We start from the raw sequence: 22595 nt of genomic DNA on the forward strand, positions 1-22595 counted from the left end.
CTAGTGGCACAGGGCTTGGCAGAGACCAGGAAACACGGGACAGAGGACATGACGTGGGTTACAGATGTGGGTTTCCATTGCAGAGTTGGACATTCAATACAATTTGCATTTGAACTAATCCTCTTGACTCTTTTAAAGCATTAAAAACAACAGACAACTCTAATCATAATTTATGATAAAATGAGTAGGCTTTGCTAACACTAGAATCACCATAAATGTTGTGAAGAAAATTATGATCACATGAGGATAATCCAAATATATGTGCAATGTCCTTTGTTAGAATTGTTTCAAAGCATTTTTTTTGCACTCTGCCATATTCGTGCAGAGATAACCTGTCTGTGTTGGAATCTATATCTATAAGAAATCAACTATTGAAAGCATATATGCTGCGTGTTTTTCATAGTCATTGCTCCATAAAGTGATATGTTTATTCTTTTCTTTTTGTAGGTAGAGGAAGGAAGGTGAGTTTTACTTTGTATTGTTTCTTTTCTGCAAGCAAAGCTCTTTCTGAGACAATCCACACAGAACTGTGCTTTGAAATGTCTGGAAGCTTGGAGTGGAGTGTAAGGTAACCTGAAATACACGGAGACTGAATGGATACAGTTCCTTGACTGCTGAGAGTTACAGAGGCCGCGAACCTACTGGTTCTGCAGTTCGTTTGTCTTCTTTGTGTTCAGCGTGGGAGAGTCAGGGCTTTCCATATACTGGACAAGCCTTCGACGACTGAGCTAGTTTTAGTCAACTGCCCGTTCCTGTCAGAAAGTTGTGAACTACATTAGGAGTTTTGGAACGCGTTCTGCTGTTTTTATCCTTTTATTATTCATTGTACTCAGTAAACAGTTCATGTGCCTTAGGAACTTGACGTACATTTGTGGTCAGGGGCCGATCAAGGAAAAGGAAGGAGGAAAGACAGGAAGGAAGAAGGAGGAAGGGAAAAGAGAGAAAGCGAGGGGTGTTCTACTTTAATGAATTGGTCTCTTCATCGGAGGATAATTAATTGATCCAAAATAAATTAATTTTTTTCCCAAAGCATACTGCTTGCCCTCTTCCCCCTCCTTCACCTACAGGACTTTACCTGAAGAAGGTATTTTCCTGGAGAAGACCTTCTTGTCTGTGAGAACAGCAATAGTCATAACTGTTTCCCTAGTAACTACCTCTGCTCTAGGGCCACGTTCCAACTCTAATGCCTCACCTGCTCCAGACTCAGATCAACCGATGTGATCACTGTATTGTATGTCCTGCTACTGAGTCTGTCATGATGATCATTGAAATTATCAGTTTTAAAGTCTCACCAGTTTTCCATGTGTGAGGTAATATTGGAAAGATATAATTAGATTTTCCCCTTTGGAGTATACGATTTGGTGACCTAGATTTTATTGGTGTCTAGTTTCCTTGTTGCTCCTTCACTGACGTTCATAAATTGACATGGCAGTCTCTTGCTATGCATTTGACTTTTTCCAACGTTTCCCTCAGAGATTGAGAAGCACACACTAGAACAACCATGCTTTCTCTTCTGATGAGAGGCAAGCATCTGTAACTTTTGATGTTCGCCATGAAGTCTATGGAAGGAACACGAGGGGCAAGAATGGTTTCTGTCGATGACAATACCCTGCCACTTTGGACGTATGGGAAACTCAAATGCATAGCTCTTTGGGTTTCTTCTGTGGTTTTTCTTTATGGGGAGATGTCCCATTGAGTCTCTGTCTTTACTTCTTTCTTCCTGACTCTTTCTTATTCTAATCAGCTCTCTGCTATTGGGGTTATGAAAAATGAAGTAAAGCAAAGGTTTATTTCCTTCCCATTTCACGTGCTCCATTTCTTTTATGGTCTTCATCTCTGTAGAAGTTGTCTTCACAAAGAATGTCTGACAAATGCCTTGATCATGGAACGTTAACTTCGTTCGCATTGCTAGCATTTTATCCACATTCCCAGTATTTCTCTAGACTAGTGCGACATGTTATTGCTCCAAATAATTTATATTTTATTAATTGGTTTTTTCTTTTTTTTTAAAAAAAATCTTTCTAGGGACAAAAAGGAGAACCAGGACTCGTGCCTGTTGTAAGTGTATATTATTTATACATAAAACAATATATGTACTATTTTCAAGCATAACTATAGAAGTTGTATATTATTGTTTCCATTCAAAAAGAAAGTTAATTTATATTGAAAAAGTTTAATAAAACATGCACAAGGCAGAATACAGTATTAGATATAATACGTATGCTTTATAACATTAAATTTTATATTCACATGACTGACTACACAAAAAATCATATTCTTATAGTATTAAGTGTATTGAATTGTATATAATGGTGTTCTGCACTTTTGGAAGTGTGTCATTCCTTGATCCTGACCGAAATTCCACATTAATTCAGAATTCTCAGGACATCATTATCCTTGTGGTGACCAGAAGCTGCACTATGGATATGACAAAATTGCTATCATTTCAAACCACAGATTTTATAGCAGCTTTCATTGATCTGTTAAGCGAAAAGATTACACTGGTTATTACTAGGTAGCAATAGGTACTACCTAGAGTAATAGAAATAAGGTAGAAGACCCTATTTTTCTCAATTTACCCAAAAGTATGCATTTCTTATAGTTTCCCCTTTTCATATTTGATGTGTCTTAGATTCTAAATATTTGACTAACTTTTTCATTCCACATAATTCCGTGAGTGAGATTGTTTCACAGACACCATTTTGCATTTCAGTCTGCATATAAATTTTCATTTAAAGAAACTTATTATAGAGAGAACAAGCAGTTAGTTCAAGGTCACATAGCTGCCCTGAGAGTGAAGATTTGGCACAGAGCCCCTGTCTTCAATGTGAATGTATTGTATCCGATGTGAATTTATTGTATCAATAAAATGTATCAATTTCCATGCAAACACTATATTCCTGTACTAAAGTTCCAAACAGGTGATATTTTAACTCAGAGGTCAGAGGAAGTGCAACTAGTTGGGCACATCCTTTAAAAGATTTCATCCAGCTTTTGTTCTTATTCATTAGACTGTTGAGTTTTCCAAGTCTCTATAAACTTTATCTTCATAATTTTCTTGTTTGGTGTATAGGTAACGGGCATACGCGGTCGTCCGGGACCTGCAGTAAGTGTTTTCTTCCGGTATTTGTTGTGAATACTGAGCATCTATTTTTTTTTTTTACTGATTTTATTGAGCTCTAAATTTTTCGCTGATCCTCTCCTTGCTTCTCCCCGCCCCTCCTTCAACCCTCCCCATGCTCCCAATTTACTGGGGAGATCTTGTCTTTTTCTACTTCCCATGTAGATTAAATCTATGTGTATCTCTCTTAGGGTCCTCTCTGTTGTCTGGCTTCTCTGGGATTGTGATTTGTGGGATGGTTTTCTTTGCTTTATGGGAAAACATCTTAATAAAAAAATTAAATAAAACAACAGAAGCAAGATTGTTGGTTGAAACAAATAACAATTTTTAAATAAATGTTTCTAGTAAGGCAGCAACTGTGGCACTTAGAATTCGAGAAATTTTGAGTAGAGTTTATATGTATGCATGTATGTGTGCCATAGAAACAATAATCCATCATTGTTTGAATGTACATGAAGCAACAGTAAGCTGCCAGCAGCAGAGAGCCCAGTGGTGAGTGGTCTGGAGCATTGTGTGCCAATCTGAACTCACATATTCTACCAGATTACTGATAATGTAGGGCTGGCACTTTTCCGTGAGTCTTCAGACATGAACTCTTAAGCTTTTGTACCTCGAACTTATTGGCCAAAGATTTACATTGCAGCCAGCTTGTGAAAATGATGCTTAATTTGCAATTGCTAGCTATGCCAATACGCTCAGTTCCTCGGTGCCTTTATGTGGTGCCCAAGTCTGTGCAGCTCTTTGAACTTCACCCCTGAAACACTCAGCCCTTTGGTTTATAGAACATTCGCTCTCTCAAGCTTTGCTGTCCAGTCTTCAACTGCACTAAACTGGAAAAGCGATGTGTCTTTTTCAACGTTCTTTTATCAATTACATTCTTTAAAAATTCATAAATGTTTATATCCATAACCATACTTTGTATTTTAGGGCCCTCCAGGATCACAAGGACCAAGAGGAGACCGAGGCCCCAAAGGAAGACCTGTAAGTTGGCGACTGTTTCCCCCATCCCCCAAATGTTAGTCCAATGTGCTGGTTTGCACTTTTCCTTTGAGTGCAGGGAGGGTACCAGAGACACTTTTGCTCTGCCATTTCCACTAAACGCCACAAAGAATTCCAATCACGAAATGAACTTACAGTTCTCCAAATGTAGAGAAAATTATTGCATGAAAGTGATTAGCCACTCCTTACTAGACAGATAACACAACTGCAATCACTTAGATTTTATAAAGTCAAATTACTGACACACTGATTATAGAAACAAGGTTAACACATCATGTCGCGTTCAGAAGCTGTCATTCATGAGAGAACGATGCCAAGAATGTTCAGTTAAGGTAAAACACCTGCACTCTGGTTTTTATGGATGCTGTGGAAATTTCCAACTGGAGAGGGGAAAAAGAAACTATTGGTGGATAAGATTTATTTCCTAAGTAGAATTTTTTCCTTCCCATGGTGTAGATGTTACAGAGATTTAATAACTGGAAGAAATTAACTTGTCTAACAAAGGTTATGAGTTAGAACTAAAGGCGGTGTATCCTTGAGCTAAAACATGACGTCACACATTGTAGAACCTCGTTATCTCATTATCTACTTGCATATGAGGTATACTCTTCTCTTGTTAAGTGTATGCTTTCTTACACCCACCATAAAACCTAAGATGTTTCATATATTGAGAAACTGGATTAAGTTTTTGTTGCTGTCATTACTCCTTATTTCGGTCAGGAAAACATTTGTGTTGTTTAATTTTTATCTCTAATTGCAGCTACTAAAACTTAATTTTCAATGGAATTTAAATTATCCAAATATGCATTTGTGGGGATATACGTGGAAGGAATAGATGAGCAAGGAGGCAACACATGACTCTGGATGTTTAAGTAGGAGTGGAATCTATTGTAGGTCAGATCGTTCTGAAATCTTACAGCCTAGTTTTCTTTAAAAGCATCCACACATTAAACCAAACGGAGGACGAAGCGCTAAGGCTTCTAGAATCGAGCTGGCAGTGTGGGTGGATTGCCTAGGCCTGCAGGTGCATGGTAGTGCCCAAACCAGCTGTGGCCGCATCAGGGGACTAAATCGCATGTTCTCATCCTCTCGTGCGCTCTTCTTTGCTGTTCTATCGAGCTACTTCGCTGGTATTAGTGGTTTCAATGCTTTTAGCTCTCCAGGTGTCACCACAGACTAAAAATGACAACCAGGGAAACATTATTGAAGAGTGTCCGCTGTTTTCCTCATGTGGATGTTGAAAGTTCGCCACCTAGTGGCCGTCTGCAAGTACTTTTATGCAGCGTGCTCCCCGAGCGTCTTCTGGGGGATGGGAGAAAAGGATGAAACAGAACATTTACTTACTTTAACACACAAATTATGTGATTAAGTTTAATTGAAACTATGCATTTGAATGGATTACCAATTCTAGTTCATTTTTAGTTTTTTAGTCACTAAACCGTCTACATTGTATTCTTATTCTCCTTAAATTGTTCGCATTCACTTCTTCTTAGAAAATTTTCGCAAGCGTTTATTTACGTAATTTTCAAGTTCTGATAGACTAACACATACAAGCGATATTTAGAGAGAATTCCAGGAAAATACAGAAGAAATTGGACGTCGACAAAAATGTAGGATCTCTTCAGGCCAGACCTTGCTTGGTATCCGATCAGGCTTAACCAGCGAATACAGTAACAATCTCGAGAATTCCTGTTAACCAGATCGCTTTCTATTCATACACAAAGCAAATAGAATTTTCCATTTATTTTGGAAACATTTGGGGAGTAAGCATTTTGTTTCTGTTTTAAGTTTCTGTTTATAATAATAGTTTGTACTGAGCAGTTGGCTTTTGGGGGGAAAAGCACTCTGACTAAGCTAAAGGCTACTCTGTGTGTTCTGGAGCAGAGGTACCTGCCACACTCTGTGATCCGGGGGCAAAGACGACAGCGGAAATAAACCTGATAATGTACTAGAGAGAGTTGCCAGTGAGTGGGCGAGGGGCAAGAAGGGGACTGATTTTTTTCAAATATAAGAATGTTTTTTTCTAAGAAATCATGCTTTGGATTTTTTAGGCTATTTTTTTCCTCTCAGTTCAAAGACCTAAGTGTTATTTGGCCAACTCCAGAAAAATATGGATGTTTGAGTACAGCAAATTACGATTAATCAGCTTCTTCGGCTTGTCCAGCCTTCTGGGCTGCATTGTGGGTTCACATTTGAGTTGCTGACTGTGGGCCAGGTAGAGCTACTCTCTTGGCTAAGAATTAGAAGCTTTTTTACTATTAAACACCCACTTACCACTTTCAAATTATCTTGTGACTTCTTTGTTCCTCTCCTATGAGAGCTTAAGATTTTTAGGCGTACACGCGCGTGCTCGCGCACACACACACACGCATGCGTGAGCCTGATGGGACTGATGAAACTGGGAAACGGAGCTTTTCTAGACCTGAGGACGTGGCTGTTCCCCAAGTTGCCCTCAGAATGTGGGTTAGGGAAAGGGTGGGGCTTGGCGGGCAGGGTCATTGTTCACTTCTCTTGAGAACTGGCCTCTCATGTCTCATTCGTCTGGCTGACCGCTTGCGTGGGAAGGAAAACAAGACATGCCAGACTTAAAGTAAAGAAGAGTGAAGTGTGCAAATGTTATCCACAGTATTGAGTGTCCACTGTGTACCAGAAATTCTGCAAGCCTCATGCAATTTGGAAGATGAAATAGACCCACAAACTCTATCCAGGGCTTTTGCATTTTAGGAGGAGATAGGGTGAAAAACAGGATAAGCAGGCACATTCACGGGTAACTGTAATACCAGACAGATACATTTAAAAACTGTTTATTAAATATACATAAGCAAGAAAATCTCATCAAATAAACCTCATTCTAGACTGCTGCTGAGGTTACATAATTTTCTAATTATTCTAAGATTTAACACATCAAATAAAATTCTTACCAAGACTGTGTCTCGGTGACAGAAGCCCTGAGCAGTGGGGAAATTGACAGTGTTTAGATTGTCTGTTATAATGACCATGGTTGCCTTCTCCAAGTCTGTGCATTTAGCTTCCTATTGAGCACCTATTTGAAAGTGATTCTAACATCCTGTGGTTTTCTTTCCTAGGGTCCTCGTGGTCCTCAGGGAATTGATGGAGAGCCAGGTGTTCCTGGTCAACCCGGTGCCCCAGGGCCTCCCGGACATCCCTCTCACCCAGGGCCTGATGGAATGAGCAGGGTGGGTTGTGTGTAACAGTTAGGTGATACACAAATCGTGAATTCAGCCTGATGGTGTTAGACTGTATCCGTTCAGAAGTTGATACTTTACTCCCAACCTGTGGCATGAACATGCTCCTTGGAGCAACAGTGAAATTTATAAATCCACAAGGAATTGCTGGAAAATTCAAAGCATCCTTTTCTCAAGGTTTGCATCAAGTTATTTGTTCTCCAGTGGTAGTTCCATACCCCAAAACCCTCACTTTTTTTTTCTGGTGCTGAGAGAACACTGCACTGTTCATGCAATGAATTGAAGAACACACATCTCTGTCCTGCTGTTCTCCAGGCTCCCAAAACCAAACCTGCATTCCCCCCCCCCCCCAAAGAGAGGATGCCATATTTGTGGTGATGGAAAGAACACGAGGTTTTACAGACTCTTGGGGCAGACATTTCTGTCACCATGACAGATGCTGGTGAGAAACGGTTTACAGGGGAGATGATTGGTTCACAGTGCGAGAAGTTTCCATCCATGGCTGCTGGCTCCCTTGTTTCTGGGCCTGTGTGGGGTAGAGCATCATGGTCTCACATTGAGAGAGCAAACATTCCCCTTCTCCATGGCCAGGAAGATGACAAATAAAGGAAGAGTTCTCCAAAACATATTTGCAGTGAATTAGATAATTTCATGCAGCTAGATCTCACTTCTGAATGTTTCTACCTCCTCCCAACCCATGCTTTTGACTTATGACTCCATTGGTGAGTGAATTCTTTGGGAAGTTCCATGGTCCAGTTACTTCCCAATACTCCACCTGTGAACATTGCACTGGGGACCAAGGTTTTAACCCAAGGCATTAGGGTGTGTTGGAGAAGCTATATCAAGCCATAGTAGCATTAAACATATTTCTTATATTTTAATTTTCTTCTTTAATCAAATAAATTTGTCTGCCCCATTGAACTCTTGGTGGCTGCAGATGGCACTCAGGGTTTACTGCATAGGAAAAGCCACCTGAAGAGTGTGAAGACTATTAGTATATTGCAACTGTTCATGCATTTGCTTAGCAACTAATAAAAAAGGAACAATCTGTTCATATGTTGAACAGCATACTTACTTCCCACTAAAATTAATAAATTAATTAATAAAGCTGCTGAAAAATAGATGAATAGTTTTAGTCAGTTTAATTGCCAGAGTATCTTAAAAATACCAGAGAATAAGTAAAATGATTTCCACTTCTTCAATAATCAGAGATTTACTGAAAGGATTATAACAATTTTGTCAACTTACAGAAAAGCAACTTTTAGGTTACTTTCCACGAGTCAATAAAAAACACCCTCTAGTTAAAATATTCTGAAATGGAATCTGGCATCTTTAGGATAAATATTTAAAGTACATCCTTTAAGCTTTGCTCTGTTACAAGCATGTTCCGGGTGGGAGAGAGCCAGATGAAGACATCAGATCTGTGGCAGGCAGCTGAGAACCTGTCAAGATTCGTGTGCCTGGTTGCAGCGGGTTTTCTGAAATAACATATGGAGAAAACACCCTGGGGGAAGAATAGTCCATCAAACGCACGCACACCAAAAAGCAGCTGAATTCTTTCCCGCGTATTAAAGTCAAATATTCAGATCGGCGCTTAGAAGAGTCTGGTAGAGAAAGCGGAGTGTGCACATTTTTCACCGTTAGAAGTGTGGCGATACACATCTTTTACAGTGTAAATAATGTCAACGCTTACCTTTCACAGCCCTTTTCAGCTCAGATGGCTGGACTGGATGAAAAATCGGGACTTGGGAGTCAAGTGGGACTCATGCCTGGCTCTGTGGTAAGCACACAGTTTACTGGTGAAGTATTAGTTGAAAGAAACTTCTAAATGGGGAAGCTTGAGTGAGTTAGATAAAATTGTAAGCAAATGAGGGGACTCAGCTGGTGAAGGCGACAGCTGCCATGCCTGCTGATTTGAGATCAACCCCCAAGAAACATACGGTAGGAGAGACTAGACTCTTATGTCTTTCAAATGTGCACCGTGACACTCAAATACACACACACACACACACACACACACAAACACACACACACAGTGAGAAACACACACAGATGTACACACTAACAGACACAGAAGCACAGACATTCACAGAAACACAAACGCACACTCATACACACCTCACCGACACACACATATATGCACACACAAACATCTATACACATACACACAGAAGCACAACATACACAGAAACATACAGATGCTCATATACACATACACACAGAAGCACATATACACAGAAACACATACAGATGCTCATATACACCTACATACACAAACACATACACACATGCACACATATGCACACATTAACATAAGCATATACATACACACATACAAACACATACACACACAAACGTTCACACACATATGCACACACACACATTTTATTAATATAAATAAAATTAGAATATTTTAGAACACACTTATAAAGACATTTAGTTTATTTTGCAAGTCCTGCTGTGTGTGAGTTGAAAGTCCAGGAATGTTCCAGTCATATCCTTATGTACTATTTGTGAGCATCAATCAACATCTGTCTGCATATTTCATTTAGTACTTAAGGAAGAGGACATGACTACCATCAGAAGAGACTATTTCTTTATAGTAAAATTGTATTTATTATTTTTATAGTGTCGATTTGAAACCCTGACTTGTTTGGCTTCTCAAACAAATGCTGGGTCATTTCCATCTTTATGAGTTCCTACTGACCTAGTATCCTTTGACTAGACATCCATAGTCCAGCAGCTCTGCTTACCTGGCTATTCCTCTTTCGTCTTTGGCCCTGTGAATTTTCCAGCTTCTTGGACTGATTCTTAACTTGGCGATATGAAGGATTCCAGACGCACAGTGTGAACTAACACTCTTCACACCAATTCTTCAATGCCTTTTGAACTTAATAATTCAAAACTGATCCATGTTAATGAAATCTCAGACAATGCAAAATAAAGTCACACCTCATTGATATCCAGCCCTCTACCCATCTTTAAGGCCAGCTTTAGGCTACCTCAAACATGATTTGCATGTCTTCTAAATCACTGTTTACTGCTTGTTTTGTGATAGTTTTCTGAGATATCTAATGTTTTACATATTTAAATTTAAATTACATTCATATCCCTACCACTATCTTATCAAACTGTGTTTATTTTTAAAGTCCTTTAATTTAAAATTTTAATTAAAATTAATGTTTTCTTAACTTATATTGATTGTACATAATAATAAGTTTCCTTATGTTGTTTTTATACATGCACACAATTTGATATTCCTTCTCGAATTTTCCACTTTTCTCCTTTCCGAGTCATTGTCTCTGTCTCCCAAAGTGGCCATTTTTCAAATTTCTTATTTTTAAAGGTGCTTTTTCCCCTTAGTAGCTAAAACATAGAATGAAATAAACTGAATTTAGCAGCATTTACTCGATTGAAATTTATTTTAGCTAAACTGATTTTATTTATAAGGTTTGACATGAAGTTTCATTTTTCTCATATGGAGTTAAAACCTCCCTAAGTTTTCACTTCCCACTGCCTCCCCTTTGCTTCAGGGGAATCACTTCATGTTTAGATGAGAGAAGCCTGTGCTTATGCTTTTAATATGTGTTGTGAAAGAAAGAAATGTTCCAGAAAACCCAATTCCCCGATAATTTAAACTGACATTGAAAATGATCTGGCCGGTATTGCTGGTTTCATAAACTGTTGACTTAGCTTGGTATTTAAGCCAGCCCTCCCTAGAGCGGAAACATCACATGGGCTATCTGTAAGTACTGTCTGGGTGCCAAGATTTTCCCTCTTCAGATGTTTTGCTTTATCAGAATCTCACACTTGCTCATCTGTGGGCCCTTGTCATAAAGACACTGGGTGTGCACAGGCGTGTTTATGGCAAAGAGACTACACAGTGAAATCATCACACAGCCAGTCAAATTTAATCGCCCTGAGTGCATCTGCCTCCCAGAAAAGCAAATCCAAGGTCATGTCGGTATGGTCCTCTAGTAAATTGTCACTTCCCAGATTCCAAGACACATTCACCATTTTAAAAGCATAAGTTGTGGAACTGAAGAGGTCGCTCAACTATTAAGAGCAGCTATTCTTGCCAAGAACCCAGGTTTGATTCTTAGCACCCTCCTGGTGGTTCACAACTCCAGATCCAGAGGATATAATACCCTCTTATGACCTCCCAGAACACCAGGCACATATATGGTGTGCCTGGATACACATGAGCAAACCACTCGTACACATCCAATAAAATTAATAAGTCTAAAAATAGATATAATGCGACTTGAATATGAACTAACTTTTCTTCTCACTTGTTTTGAAGGGTCCTGTTGGCCCAAGGGGACCTCAAGGTTTACAAGGACAGCAAGTAAGTATTTTTATTACAATGAAATTATATACTACAACATAAAGAAAGAGCACAAATAAGGTTCACGTTTCATGACTACTTGGGGTAGAACATTAAACTCGTAATTATCACTTGGAATGGCATCTACCAAACAATCCTCATCCACTGAGAAGCATAGGCAGCTTTTTTTTCAAAGTTTCTTGATAACATGTGTGTGTGAGAGAGAGACAGAGAGACAGAGAGAGAGAGACACAGAAAGAGAGACAGAAAGACAGAGAGAGAGAGGAAGAGAGAGAGAGAGACAGAGACAGAGAGACAGAAAGAGAGAGACAGAGAAAGAGAGGTAAGGAAGGATGGAGGGAGGGAGGGAGAGAGAGAGAGAGAGAGAGAGAGAGAGAGAGAGAGAGAGAGAGAGAGCGCACACCAGAGACTGAAGTCATATGTCTTTTTTGGTCGCTCTCTGCTTTAGTTCTTGGGGCAGAGTCTCTCTCTTGCAGGCAGGGTCTCTTACTGAACTGGTAGCTCACCAGTTTAACCAGTCATCTGGCTGGAGGGCCCCAGAAATGCCCTGTTCCTGTCTCTCTCCCCGGCACGAGGATCACAGGCTGGCTGTCTATCTGCCCGGCTCTCTATGTGTTGGGTTTCCACACTCCGATCCTCGTCATGCCTGCACATCAAATGTTTATCCACTGAGCTGTCTCCCTAGCCCTCCAAGTTTCTCAATGGTTCTCAATGTGCATCATCTGATTTCTCTAAGTGATTGACCTCTGACACTAGGATCCATGTATCCTTGGTTCTAAAACAAGAGAACATCATCTCATGTCATGATGATTTCCGCAACTGATTATTGCCGACTCAGACTTTACGATCAGATAATAAAAGGCCATTTCCAATTAGTATTATTATAAACTAAGGCCAAGGTGGTTATTTTGTGGAATCTGTACGATCCTTATACTATATACTTTCTTTCCACACCTATCAAATGCTAGTAGAACTATGAAGTAGAACTGTTTGACTCCTTGTAATGATCTAATAGGCATTGGCTAAGAATGCTTCAAAAGGAAACATCTTTAGCTCTGTCGAGGTCATCTTATTGTCATGATCAGCTGTATGGACTTGACTTCATTACATTGCTGAACAGAGGTGGTTGATGTTGATGATGATGATGATGCTAAATACTATTGATCGAGTACCCATTCTGCACCAGCCTTATTTGAAGACTTCTTTATCTAAATAGGCCAATAAACCCAGTCCTAATATTAACCTGATTTTTGAGATTGGGAAACTGCATTATATTCTGATTCAGTAATTTCCTTGATATTCCATACCTGGAAAGAGGCAGAGAGCAACCCCCTATGCATTGTTAAGAATGCAGAATTTGGTATTCTTCTTTCCTTTGGTTCATTTATCGCTCGTTCTGAATTTTAGGGTGGCGTCGGGCCATCAGGACCTCCCGGTGAGCCTGGCGAGCCTGGACCAATGGTGAGTGTGGAATGAATGTGTCAGCCCTTTTCTTCGGGCTCTACCTCTATGAGGTGTTGTGGGGTATTTGTTCTCTTAGGCCACAATAAGGTAGCAAGAAATGACGATCCCTGAGGTCCTGTGCTATGGGTTATACTTAAGTTCTATGTTTCCAAGTCACAGGATTTTAACCCAGGAACTTGAGTGTTGTGCAAAGTATGGATACATAGATTTGTGCAATTCAACATCTCTATTGCCAAGCACAAGATCTGAGACATACAAATAATAAAACATTAGTAATACTGTTTGATATATCTTTCCATTGTCTCAATAGGATTTGAATAGCGTTGGAAGGAGGAGGTGAATATTCTATGGTTTTTGTTTTGCTTTCTTCTTAGGGTCCAATTGGTGCCCGTGGACCAGAGGGACCCCCTGGGAAACCTGGAGAAGATGTAAGTTTCCCATTGCTTTGGAGTGTAGACGACACTAACTGTGAGCTGCATGGGTCAAGCGAAAATTCCACTCCGATTCCCTTTCATCACCTCATCCCATCAAATCCACTCTAAACTTGAGGACACAGGTTAAAGTTCTCCAAAACCTGAAAGGACTCTTTATTATGAGAGTGTTAAATTACTAGATATTATCTTTCCTGAATTCTCCAGGATTTTTTTATTGAGATTTATCTTTGAAAATAAACAATTTGTGTGTGTGTGTGTGTGTGTGTGTTTTAGAAGACTGGGAAGATGAGTTAACCTGAACATATAACAAATGCTTATTTTAATTTTTGTTGTGTTAGGGATCAACTTGGGGTATTGTGCATGATAAACAGGGTCTCTGTTTCGAGCTGTATCCCATCCCTCTGCATGTAAATTGTGATGTTCTGAAAACAGCTAGATCAGAGCAGGATGCTCTGCATCCATTTATTCTTCCTGGCAACTCCAAAGAAGCATGATAAACTGAATTGCAGGGTTAAATGTGACCAGAAATCGAGCCTGGGTTCTGTTTCTACACTGTTTGCAGTATAACACACACACACACACACACACACACACACACACACACACACACACACAAATCAATCTGTACAGGTTTTTCCATCTGCACTTTATCATGCAATCTCAGAGAAGGGTATTTAATCTCCACACTTCTCACCCCCTTTTTCCTGTAAAGGGTGAACCTGGAAGGAATGGCAACACCGGCGAAGTGGGATTCTCAGGGTCACCGGTAAGTTCATGATCAATGTAATGACACAAAAATAAAGAATGCGAAACTTGCAGCGCATTGTACACACATGTATTAGACACCGGGTAAATGAAGACACCCAAGCCTTATCGTCTTCTGTCGAAATGCAGATGTGGAGGGACGTTCTGCCAGCATTACAGTGAATCCCAGTTCCCAGAATTGTATTGGCGCCAGATGCAAACCCTGGAGCCAAACAATTGGGTCATAACTATAACTCTCATGGATACTCCCAAAACTCAAAATTTCCACAATTAAGAAGTCACCAAAGTGACCTACTTATAATCCATAACACCTGAGTTTTGTTGATCTCCAAATATTTTTATTGTATAGCAGCCCGTCGAACGGAAGTACCGGCTTGAGGTTGTTGCCTCGTGTGTGTTTTCAATCAGCTGGGGGCTAAACTGTGGACAGGCTGCTCCTTTGGCTGCTCACCAAGTCCTAATGTTGCCTGAAATCCTTTATTAGTAGGCTGGGTCCTAAAATCTCAGAAGACGCGTAAAAATCTCAGAAGACGCATCCATGGCCAGGCTGCCCTAACACAGCTGTTTCGTTCTCCCTTAACTCATTCAAGGAACACACGTGTCAGCCCGCTCCACCGGATTTGGAGATCCGGAACCTTGAGTGGCTTCCAAATCTGCCTGTTTGTGGCCCCACGTTGCTTTGTTTAGCTTCTTTAAGGGTGTGCTAGACCAGAATGGAGAGAATTAGAGACCGAAGGAGCAAAAATCCTCCGCAAGTATGTCAGTGCATAGAGTTTCTCTCGCCCAGCAGCCCCTCGCTGAACTCAGTGCCTTCATTTCGTTCCTGTTATTCCCTAATGTTTCTGCACTTAATACAGCCACCTGATACTGCATGACTCTCTCTTTACTTTCCAAAAATTGATGAGGTTCATTACTGAGATCTTTTTTTTTTTAAACAGAGGGATGTTGATCTTTAACTGGGATTTATAGGGCTCTAAGGATGATTTAGTTTTAATTATGAAACCAATCCCCATCTTCCTCTATTTATCCTCTGCTCCCCTATCTTCCTGGGGTATAAGGCAAAGGCGTGAGGGTTAGCACCCCGGAAAGATGTCCTTTTCCTCCATGGCCTGCGCTAACAGCGTGCATCTCCGTGGGGAGGAGAGGTACCCTGCCAGGACGGCGCAGATGCTCTGGGCAAGCTCACCGCAACCCCGCACATTCACGCTGTTGATGACAGCTCTGGGTCAGCAGAAGGAGCATTCTTCTTGAGCATTAGAACATCCAGTTCATTTCCTTGTCATACTAGAATATGTAACTGCATAGGAATTTCCCCTGCGATCGTCAAAGCTGAAGTTAACTAATTATTTGAAATAACAGCTCAGCTATTCCCCCATAGGCTTGGACGGGTGTGCACTAACTGGCTTGTTCGATGTTAAGGGAGTTATACCTCAGTGTGAGAGAGAGGATGCCGGTCCAAAACCTCTAAAGGACTTATTGATATGAAAGAGTTTCTAAGCATGGTTGCATCCACAGAGGAATTAGTGATACCTCATTGTTTTTGGGGATGAGTAGTATATCCTTACTGTGGTAGTCTCAAAACGCCAAGGTACTTTCCCTACAAGAAGTCACAGAAAATATTGCTCTGATCTTATCAATTGATTTTTTTTGTCTAGTTGCTTATTTATTCATTTAGTAAAATTGAGTAAAGGCTATGGTGTGCGGAGTGAAAGGACTTTGCCATATGTGTAAGAACGGGGACAAGAGAAGCTGCGCTGGAAGGGACTGGTGACAGCCACTGGGCTTAGAGGCATTCAAATCTTAATTCAGTTTGTCGTCAAGCTGATGATTATTTTCTGATTGCTCACTAATGAACCATAAGGCTAAGTGCTAGGGATTTGAGGATTGATAACCACAGTTGAAATCTGAGAGCTGGTTGATAGCACCAATCCGTGCTATCAGGATCTAGAACCTTCCAATGACAGCGGTCATGGGAATTCAATGCAAAACCAAATACATAAGAGCATGGCTGAGTGACTGGATCATTATCATCTGAAAAATACTATATGGAAAAAGCCTTAATATCATTTCGACCGGGTTTCACTTGTGATTGTATTTCTATTCTTTTGCTTTAATGTGCTTGACTAGAAGAGACACAGAATTAGCAGAAACACAGACATAATTGAGTCAGGACACAAAGCTACCCTTGCATTTCCTGATTTTCTGTCGGATATTTTAGCTGCTCACTTACTTTGCAAGCAGCCTTCATTTCCCAAAGCTTGCTCTGAACCCTAACTTCTAAAAGTCTGGATCATAATAAACGATCGTATTCAGACAGTAGAAATGATCGAAGCCCTTGGCTTGCTACATACAAGGACACCTCCTCCACCCAGACGAAGCTCAGTGGAACACAGGCCAATGTGTTCCCCCGGGTTCCTCTCCTGAAGTTTCTTCTCTATGCCTGGACTTAGTCAATTTACACACTGCACGTGTTGATCCATGAATATGTTTGTTTGTTTGTTTATTTGTTTATTTATTGTCCCTTGTCAGCAGAGGGTGAAGTATCATCAAATGGGCAGCTGGCTCTTTAGCCCACATCTTTGTGTGTTGGGCTCTTCCATTTCTAACAGGGTGCTTGCTTTCCTAGTTTTGATTACCCCAGTAACATTTTAATAGGCAAAAGTATCCTGTCCTCCTCTTGAATATGTGGGTGAAAAAGATGTGTCGGCTGCCTTGGGGCAAAGGCATATTAAGCCATTTTTCTGTTTTTATTAAGGTTTATTAATGTACACAATGTTTCTCTGTACCTTTCCCACAGGGCGCTCGAGGCTTCCCTGGTGCTCCTGGTCTCCCAGGCCTGAAAGGTCACAGAGTAAGTTGCCTTATTCTCTGTTTTACCGAGAGGGGCCCGGGGATAAACCAATCAGAACCTTGGCAATTCCCTGTGCCAACTGCCTTTATACTTGTCCTTGAAATACTCATCTGCATTACTGAAATTGTAAATACCATACATTTCCTTGGAATTTCATATAATTCTATTACAAAAAGGCTGTGTTACGTGAGATGGTACTACGGTGAGCAAGAAGAGTCTTGGATTTACGACCTTGACTACAAAGTGGATGCACTTGGGGAAAGAGAGAATCATTATGTTGTAGGGCAGTGAGTGACTTGCTTGAGGTGGAGGACACTGGGTCAGAAAGGGCACAACTGGGCAGACAGTAGTTTTTTAAACTGGAGATGATGAGTAGTTGGCTATTAAATATGGTGTACACAAATATAATCTACCATCAGCCTTCTACTATACGTGTGTCTGAATTGGAATGTAGAGATCATTCTATCTTCCATCCAAAGGCAAGGCCAACATCAGCTACATTATACTGGGGAGTTACTTTTTGAGCTATTGAAATTCTGAGTAGAATGAATGTTGCTGTCCTCATTATCAAATTACTTTACTTTTTTGGTGTCTGTTGGGGAATGGTTCCAGGACAACCTGCACCCAAGAATATAGCTTTTAAAACAGTATAAACCCTGTAATTCGTCTAGGGTCAGTATATGTTTTTATAGCATAGCTTAATTTTTTAGGAAGTCATATTTTTGTTGATCAATGCTTTAAGATGAGAACATTTTTTGTGAAATCTTATTTTTTTCTAATATATTTCATGAAAGTATTCAAAGTTTAGAAAAATAGTGAGCGATTATTTTGCCTGTAAAGCTTGTTTCCACAAGGCACTGTGTATAAATGTGTTTTTGGCTCTTCTTTTATTCTTTCGAAAACTGAAGAAAACCAGAAATATTCATAAATTTCTACTGTTCTTTGCAGGGACACAAAGGTCTTGAAGGCCCCAAAGGTGAAGTTGGAGCAACTGGTGCTAAGGTATTTGTTCCATACTAACCCTGACTTACTGCAGCAGTTAGGCTGCCGTGAGCATCACTGACCCTGTCTCAGGGCAGCGGTGCAGCTGCCGTGGGCAACACTGACCCTGACTCTGTGCAGCGGTGCAGCTGCCGTGGGCAACCTTTAAAGAGGTAATATATGGAAAAAAGAGGGACTTAAACAAACAAACAGCCAGGTAAATAAAAAGTTTCCTGGATACTCCACTCTTTCCCAGGGACTTCTAGCCATTCTTTCCCAGAGTGATGGTTTTTCATTTAAGTAGAGAATATAGCGCAGAAGTTTCAAGGGTTTTCTTAAGAGGAAAACATCACTGTGAGACATATGCATAGAAAATGTGTTTTAAAATTTTTATTTCTCAATTCCCTACAAAAATTAACCTAGTTACCTTTAGTGCTGTAAAATGTTATTTGGGATATATTGGACATGTCAGTGCCCCCTGACCAGAAGTGCCAGTTTATGTCAGTCTTGTTTAAATCCCCAGCTTTAGACTTTATTTCTATGGTAATTAATCTTTCGTTTAATTTTAAGAAAAGATAGCAAAAGCAAATTCTGAGCTCTTCCTTTGGAAGCACCCTTTTCAAATGTCTTTTTTTGAAACCGTGCCTTCAAAATTTCGCCTTTATGGAGCAGCGTTTTGGCAGCTGTCCTGAAGTTCCTCACACTGTGATGTGCTCTCTCCTTTGTTTTAGGGTGAAGCCGGTCCCACCGGTCCGATGGGTGCCATGGGCCCTCTGGTAATCCTCACATTCTTTATTTCTTTGTTTTTCATATTGCAATAAGGAAATGTTTAAATAAAAATGCATTCACTAGTAAATAATTCTGAAAGGTAGCCGATAGAAAAAGCAGTCAAGGGAAAGCCGGCTCTCCATTTGGAGGTCGGCCCTTCCTGGATTTCAGTGCTTTCCTATAGCACGGTCATAAACAATTACTCTCCTCTGTTTAGCCTTTAAATCCACGTTGTGTGACCTCTATTTGTATCAGGATTTGCATCTCCATAGATAAACAGATTTTTCACATTTTAATACTGCTTTTTAATATCAATTCTTTTATTTCTCAGGTCTTTTTCATTTTTATTTATATTGTGTCTAAATTGGATGAGACAGTGAAATAAAACCATCACATAAACTCACATTAGTTATCTCATGAGACTTTTTTCTATGTCACTTGTAGGGACCAAGAGGAATGCCGGGAGAGAGAGGAAGACTTGGGCCACAGGGTGCCCCTGTAAGTATACCTGGATCACATACTTAATAAGAACTATGTTTAACTATTTTTCAGTTACACTTCAGTAGATATGCTTTTTAAATGAGAGCAATTGCAGGGCATATAACGTTATGGTTGGGTTATTTTTATTTTGGAACACACTTCAAGTTTGAAATATTCGACAGTGTGGCCTGACATTCTGAAAGCTGTGGGAAGAATTCAGAACACATCTCCCCCAGGTTCAGTCATCACCACCCTTTGGTCTAGTCCCCATTAAGCCTTTCCAAATGCCCGAGACAGCTCTTGAAGGCTCAGCCCATTCCTTCAGTCTGTATGCTGTCTCAGTTCACCGTTGGAGACAACACTTACCAGCTGAGGATGATCCCACCTCCATTGGATGCTAACTGGCTAGCGAGGAATCCAGCTTAAAATATGTCCCGCCACGTCTGCCTTCTTGTGGCTTATTTGATACCAGTGGACTCTGGGTCTTCTGTCCGTTTTGTTAGACAACAGTTTGAAAGCTGTGCCTTGTTGATGAGAAATTGATGGGGGAATGCATTAAAAAGCAAGCCCATGAAATAGGAATAAGGAAGTAGACTTGGAGAGAAGCTGGGTAGTGTTGCAAGGACAGCAAAGACCTCAGTAAATACCCAGGGAGCTTGTGTAGACATGACCAGAGAAAGGGCAGCCTGGGAAGTCTGCAGTCTCCAGGGAGAATCGGAAGGCAGCCCTCAGCAGGTGCTGATTCAGCTGATTCAGGGGACCCTTCCATGAGACTCCATCCTGACAGGGACCTGTCTGAGACCCACAGATTTAACTCGAGCTTCATTTTTTTGTTTGTACTTCCTGTGCTCTTAGCTATTTTGCTTGTTTATTTTTCAAAAGCACTTGTCTTCAGAGTTAATCTGCTCAGTAAGAAAGCCAGGATGTTCAAACTATCTTTGGATCAGAATTTACATGACATAGGGTGATGCAGTTAAGTAAAGAGAATTTTTGGTGCTGTTTTCTTTCCTTAATCTTGAGGGTTAATTGATTTTTGTTTGTCTGTTTGTTTTCTACTGATACAGGATAAATATGTTTATTGCCACCTTATAAAAAGGCATATATATATATATAATCTGTTTTATATAAACTCATGTTTTTTTATCACTACTAGTTCAGTGGCACTTGTTATCAATCATCCTTAATATGTTTTTTTCAATATTTTCATGGTAAACTGTTCGGGAAACAAATGAATTACTGTCAATGATACAATTCCCTCTTTTAATTCTCTCTCTTTTTTAAAAATTAGGGACAACGAGGTGCCCATGGTATGCCTGGAAAACCTGGACCAATGGTGAGTTGTGTTATTTTCATATTAACTAATTAATTGATCCACTATCAATTTGTATATTTTCACATTTGTTTATCTATTTCTCCATTGTTTTATTTATGTTTGTGTATGCAATTACAGAATGCTCCCTGTATTGTAGACACAGGGAATAAAAACACGACAAGCACGGATCTTATTTTTGAAAACTGATGTATTAATTAATATAGGTGTGGAATACTATAGTCGATGATATAATATAGTGAATTTGAAATACAGAGCATAGGGGAGGATAGTTTAAACCTACGCTATATGAAGGATGTAAATAAAGAATTAAAAAGGAATAATTACCAAATAAAATCTTGAGTTATTTGATACATAAAAGGCAGGAGGGTTATTCCCAGCTATAGAATTGTTAAATGAAAAAAAATATGAGGAACTCAAGGAAATATTAATGAAAAGACCGAATTGGCAGGTGGGTAATAGGTCACACAGTTACACTTACCGTTAAGGAATGTCTGGATGATACTTATAACATAATTACATTGTTTAGTATGATGTGCAGATTGATCATACCTGTTAAAAATACAGATTCACACCCTCTGAATAGAAAAATGATGTCATTGTATAATGATTAAAAATATGCAATTACTTTGCCAATTTCCCTTTTGTAGGGTCCTCTTGGGATACCTGGCTCTGCTGGTTTTCCAGGAAATCCTGGAATGAAGGTAAAATAGTAACAGCATTTGATAAGTGGGGGCTATTTCAGTAATTGAAGAGTCTGGGGGGGGTTCTTTCTTTTAATTGATTAATTGATTTTTTTCCCAGCCCAATCACAGTTTCCCCTCCCTTCTCATCTTCTCCCAGTCCCTTCCCCTATTCACTCTTCCTCTTTCCTCTTCAGAAAAGGACAGGTCTCCCATGTACATCAGCCAGAGAAAGTATATCAAGTTGTAGTAAGACTCAGCAACTCCTCTCCTATTGAGGCTTGACAAGGCAACCCAGTAGGAGGATGGGGTCCCAAAAGCTAGTGACAGAGTTAGAGACACAGCCCCTGTTCCCACTCTTAGCCTTACAAGAAGACTAAGCTACACAACTGTAACATACATGCCAAGGGCCTAGGTCATCCTAAGCACAAGCTCTCTGAGTGGAGGCTCAGGCTCTGTGAGCTCCGAGGTACCCAGGTTAGTTGATTCTATGGATTTTCTTGTGGTGTCCTTGGGCCCCCTGGCTCCCATAATCCTTCTTCCCCCTCTTCCACAGGATTCCCTGAGGTCCACCTAAGGTTTGACTGTGGGTCTCTGTATCTGTTTCCATTTGTGGATGGCTGAAGTCTTTCTGACGGCAATTCAGATACGCAACAATCTATGAGTATAGCAGAATATAATTAGGACTCATTTATTGACTACTTTTTTTTTGCTAGTCATGTTTAACAAGAGAAAGAGCCTAGAGTAGTATGTTCATGGTCCTTAAGCAAGGGAATTCAAAAAAGAAAATGGAAAAATGAAACCTGTTATATGATAAAGCTACTTAAAGCCATATAATTGAACTCTACAGACAGATTTTTGAAATGGCTGTAAGATAAGAAAGAACAATTTTGAGCTGAGCGGACACTCCGTTCTTGGAGAGAGTGTGGAAAATAATCAAAGCGGACTGTTTTAAGCAATAGGAAGTCCAAATAAATTAAATCTTGCGAGAGCAAGAAAAGCTGTCCTGTCACAACACGCTGGCCGTCTCTCAGCCCCTCCCTGCACAAGCCCTTAAAGAAGGTAGTAGGGAGGACACTTGGCGTTCTATGTGGGAACGGATTAAGGCATTCAGTGGGTGTTGTGACACAGTTTGTACTTTCAGTTCTTTGGGAGAGAGTCAAAG

The 22595-nt window shown here is 40.1% G+C and overlaps 1 protein-coding gene across 1 annotated transcript in view; it reads left to right on the forward strand.

Annotated features, from left to right (window-relative positions):
- Nucleotides 1-22595, forward strand: part of Col5a2 (collagen type V alpha 2 chain) — a 126842-nt gene that overhangs the window by 67581 nt on the left and 36666 nt on the right. Inside the window, exons 3-18 of the mRNA XM_075956527.1 lie at nucleotides 448-461; nucleotides 2026-2058; nucleotides 3074-3106; nucleotides 4049-4102; nucleotides 7207-7317; nucleotides 9029-9106; nucleotides 11630-11674; nucleotides 13082-13135; nucleotides 13513-13566; nucleotides 14285-14338; nucleotides 17135-17188; nucleotides 18137-18190; nucleotides 18901-18945; nucleotides 19382-19435; nucleotides 20706-20750; nucleotides 21398-21451. Coding sequence (XP_075812642.1) covers nucleotides 448-461; nucleotides 2026-2058; nucleotides 3074-3106; nucleotides 4049-4102; nucleotides 7207-7317; nucleotides 9029-9106; nucleotides 11630-11674; nucleotides 13082-13135; nucleotides 13513-13566; nucleotides 14285-14338; nucleotides 17135-17188; nucleotides 18137-18190; nucleotides 18901-18945; nucleotides 19382-19435; nucleotides 20706-20750; nucleotides 21398-21451 — 836 coding nt within the window. The remainder of the gene's footprint in view (nucleotides 1-447; nucleotides 462-2025; nucleotides 2059-3073; nucleotides 3107-4048; nucleotides 4103-7206; nucleotides 7318-9028; nucleotides 9107-11629; nucleotides 11675-13081; nucleotides 13136-13512; nucleotides 13567-14284; nucleotides 14339-17134; nucleotides 17189-18136; nucleotides 18191-18900; nucleotides 18946-19381; nucleotides 19436-20705; nucleotides 20751-21397; nucleotides 21452-22595) is intronic.

This window comes from Microtus pennsylvanicus, chromosome 22, assembly GCF_037038515.1.
Source record: "Microtus pennsylvanicus isolate mMicPen1 chromosome 22, mMicPen1.hap1, whole genome shotgun sequence".
Lineage (NCBI taxonomy): Eukaryota > Metazoa > Chordata > Mammalia > Rodentia > Cricetidae > Microtus > Microtus pennsylvanicus.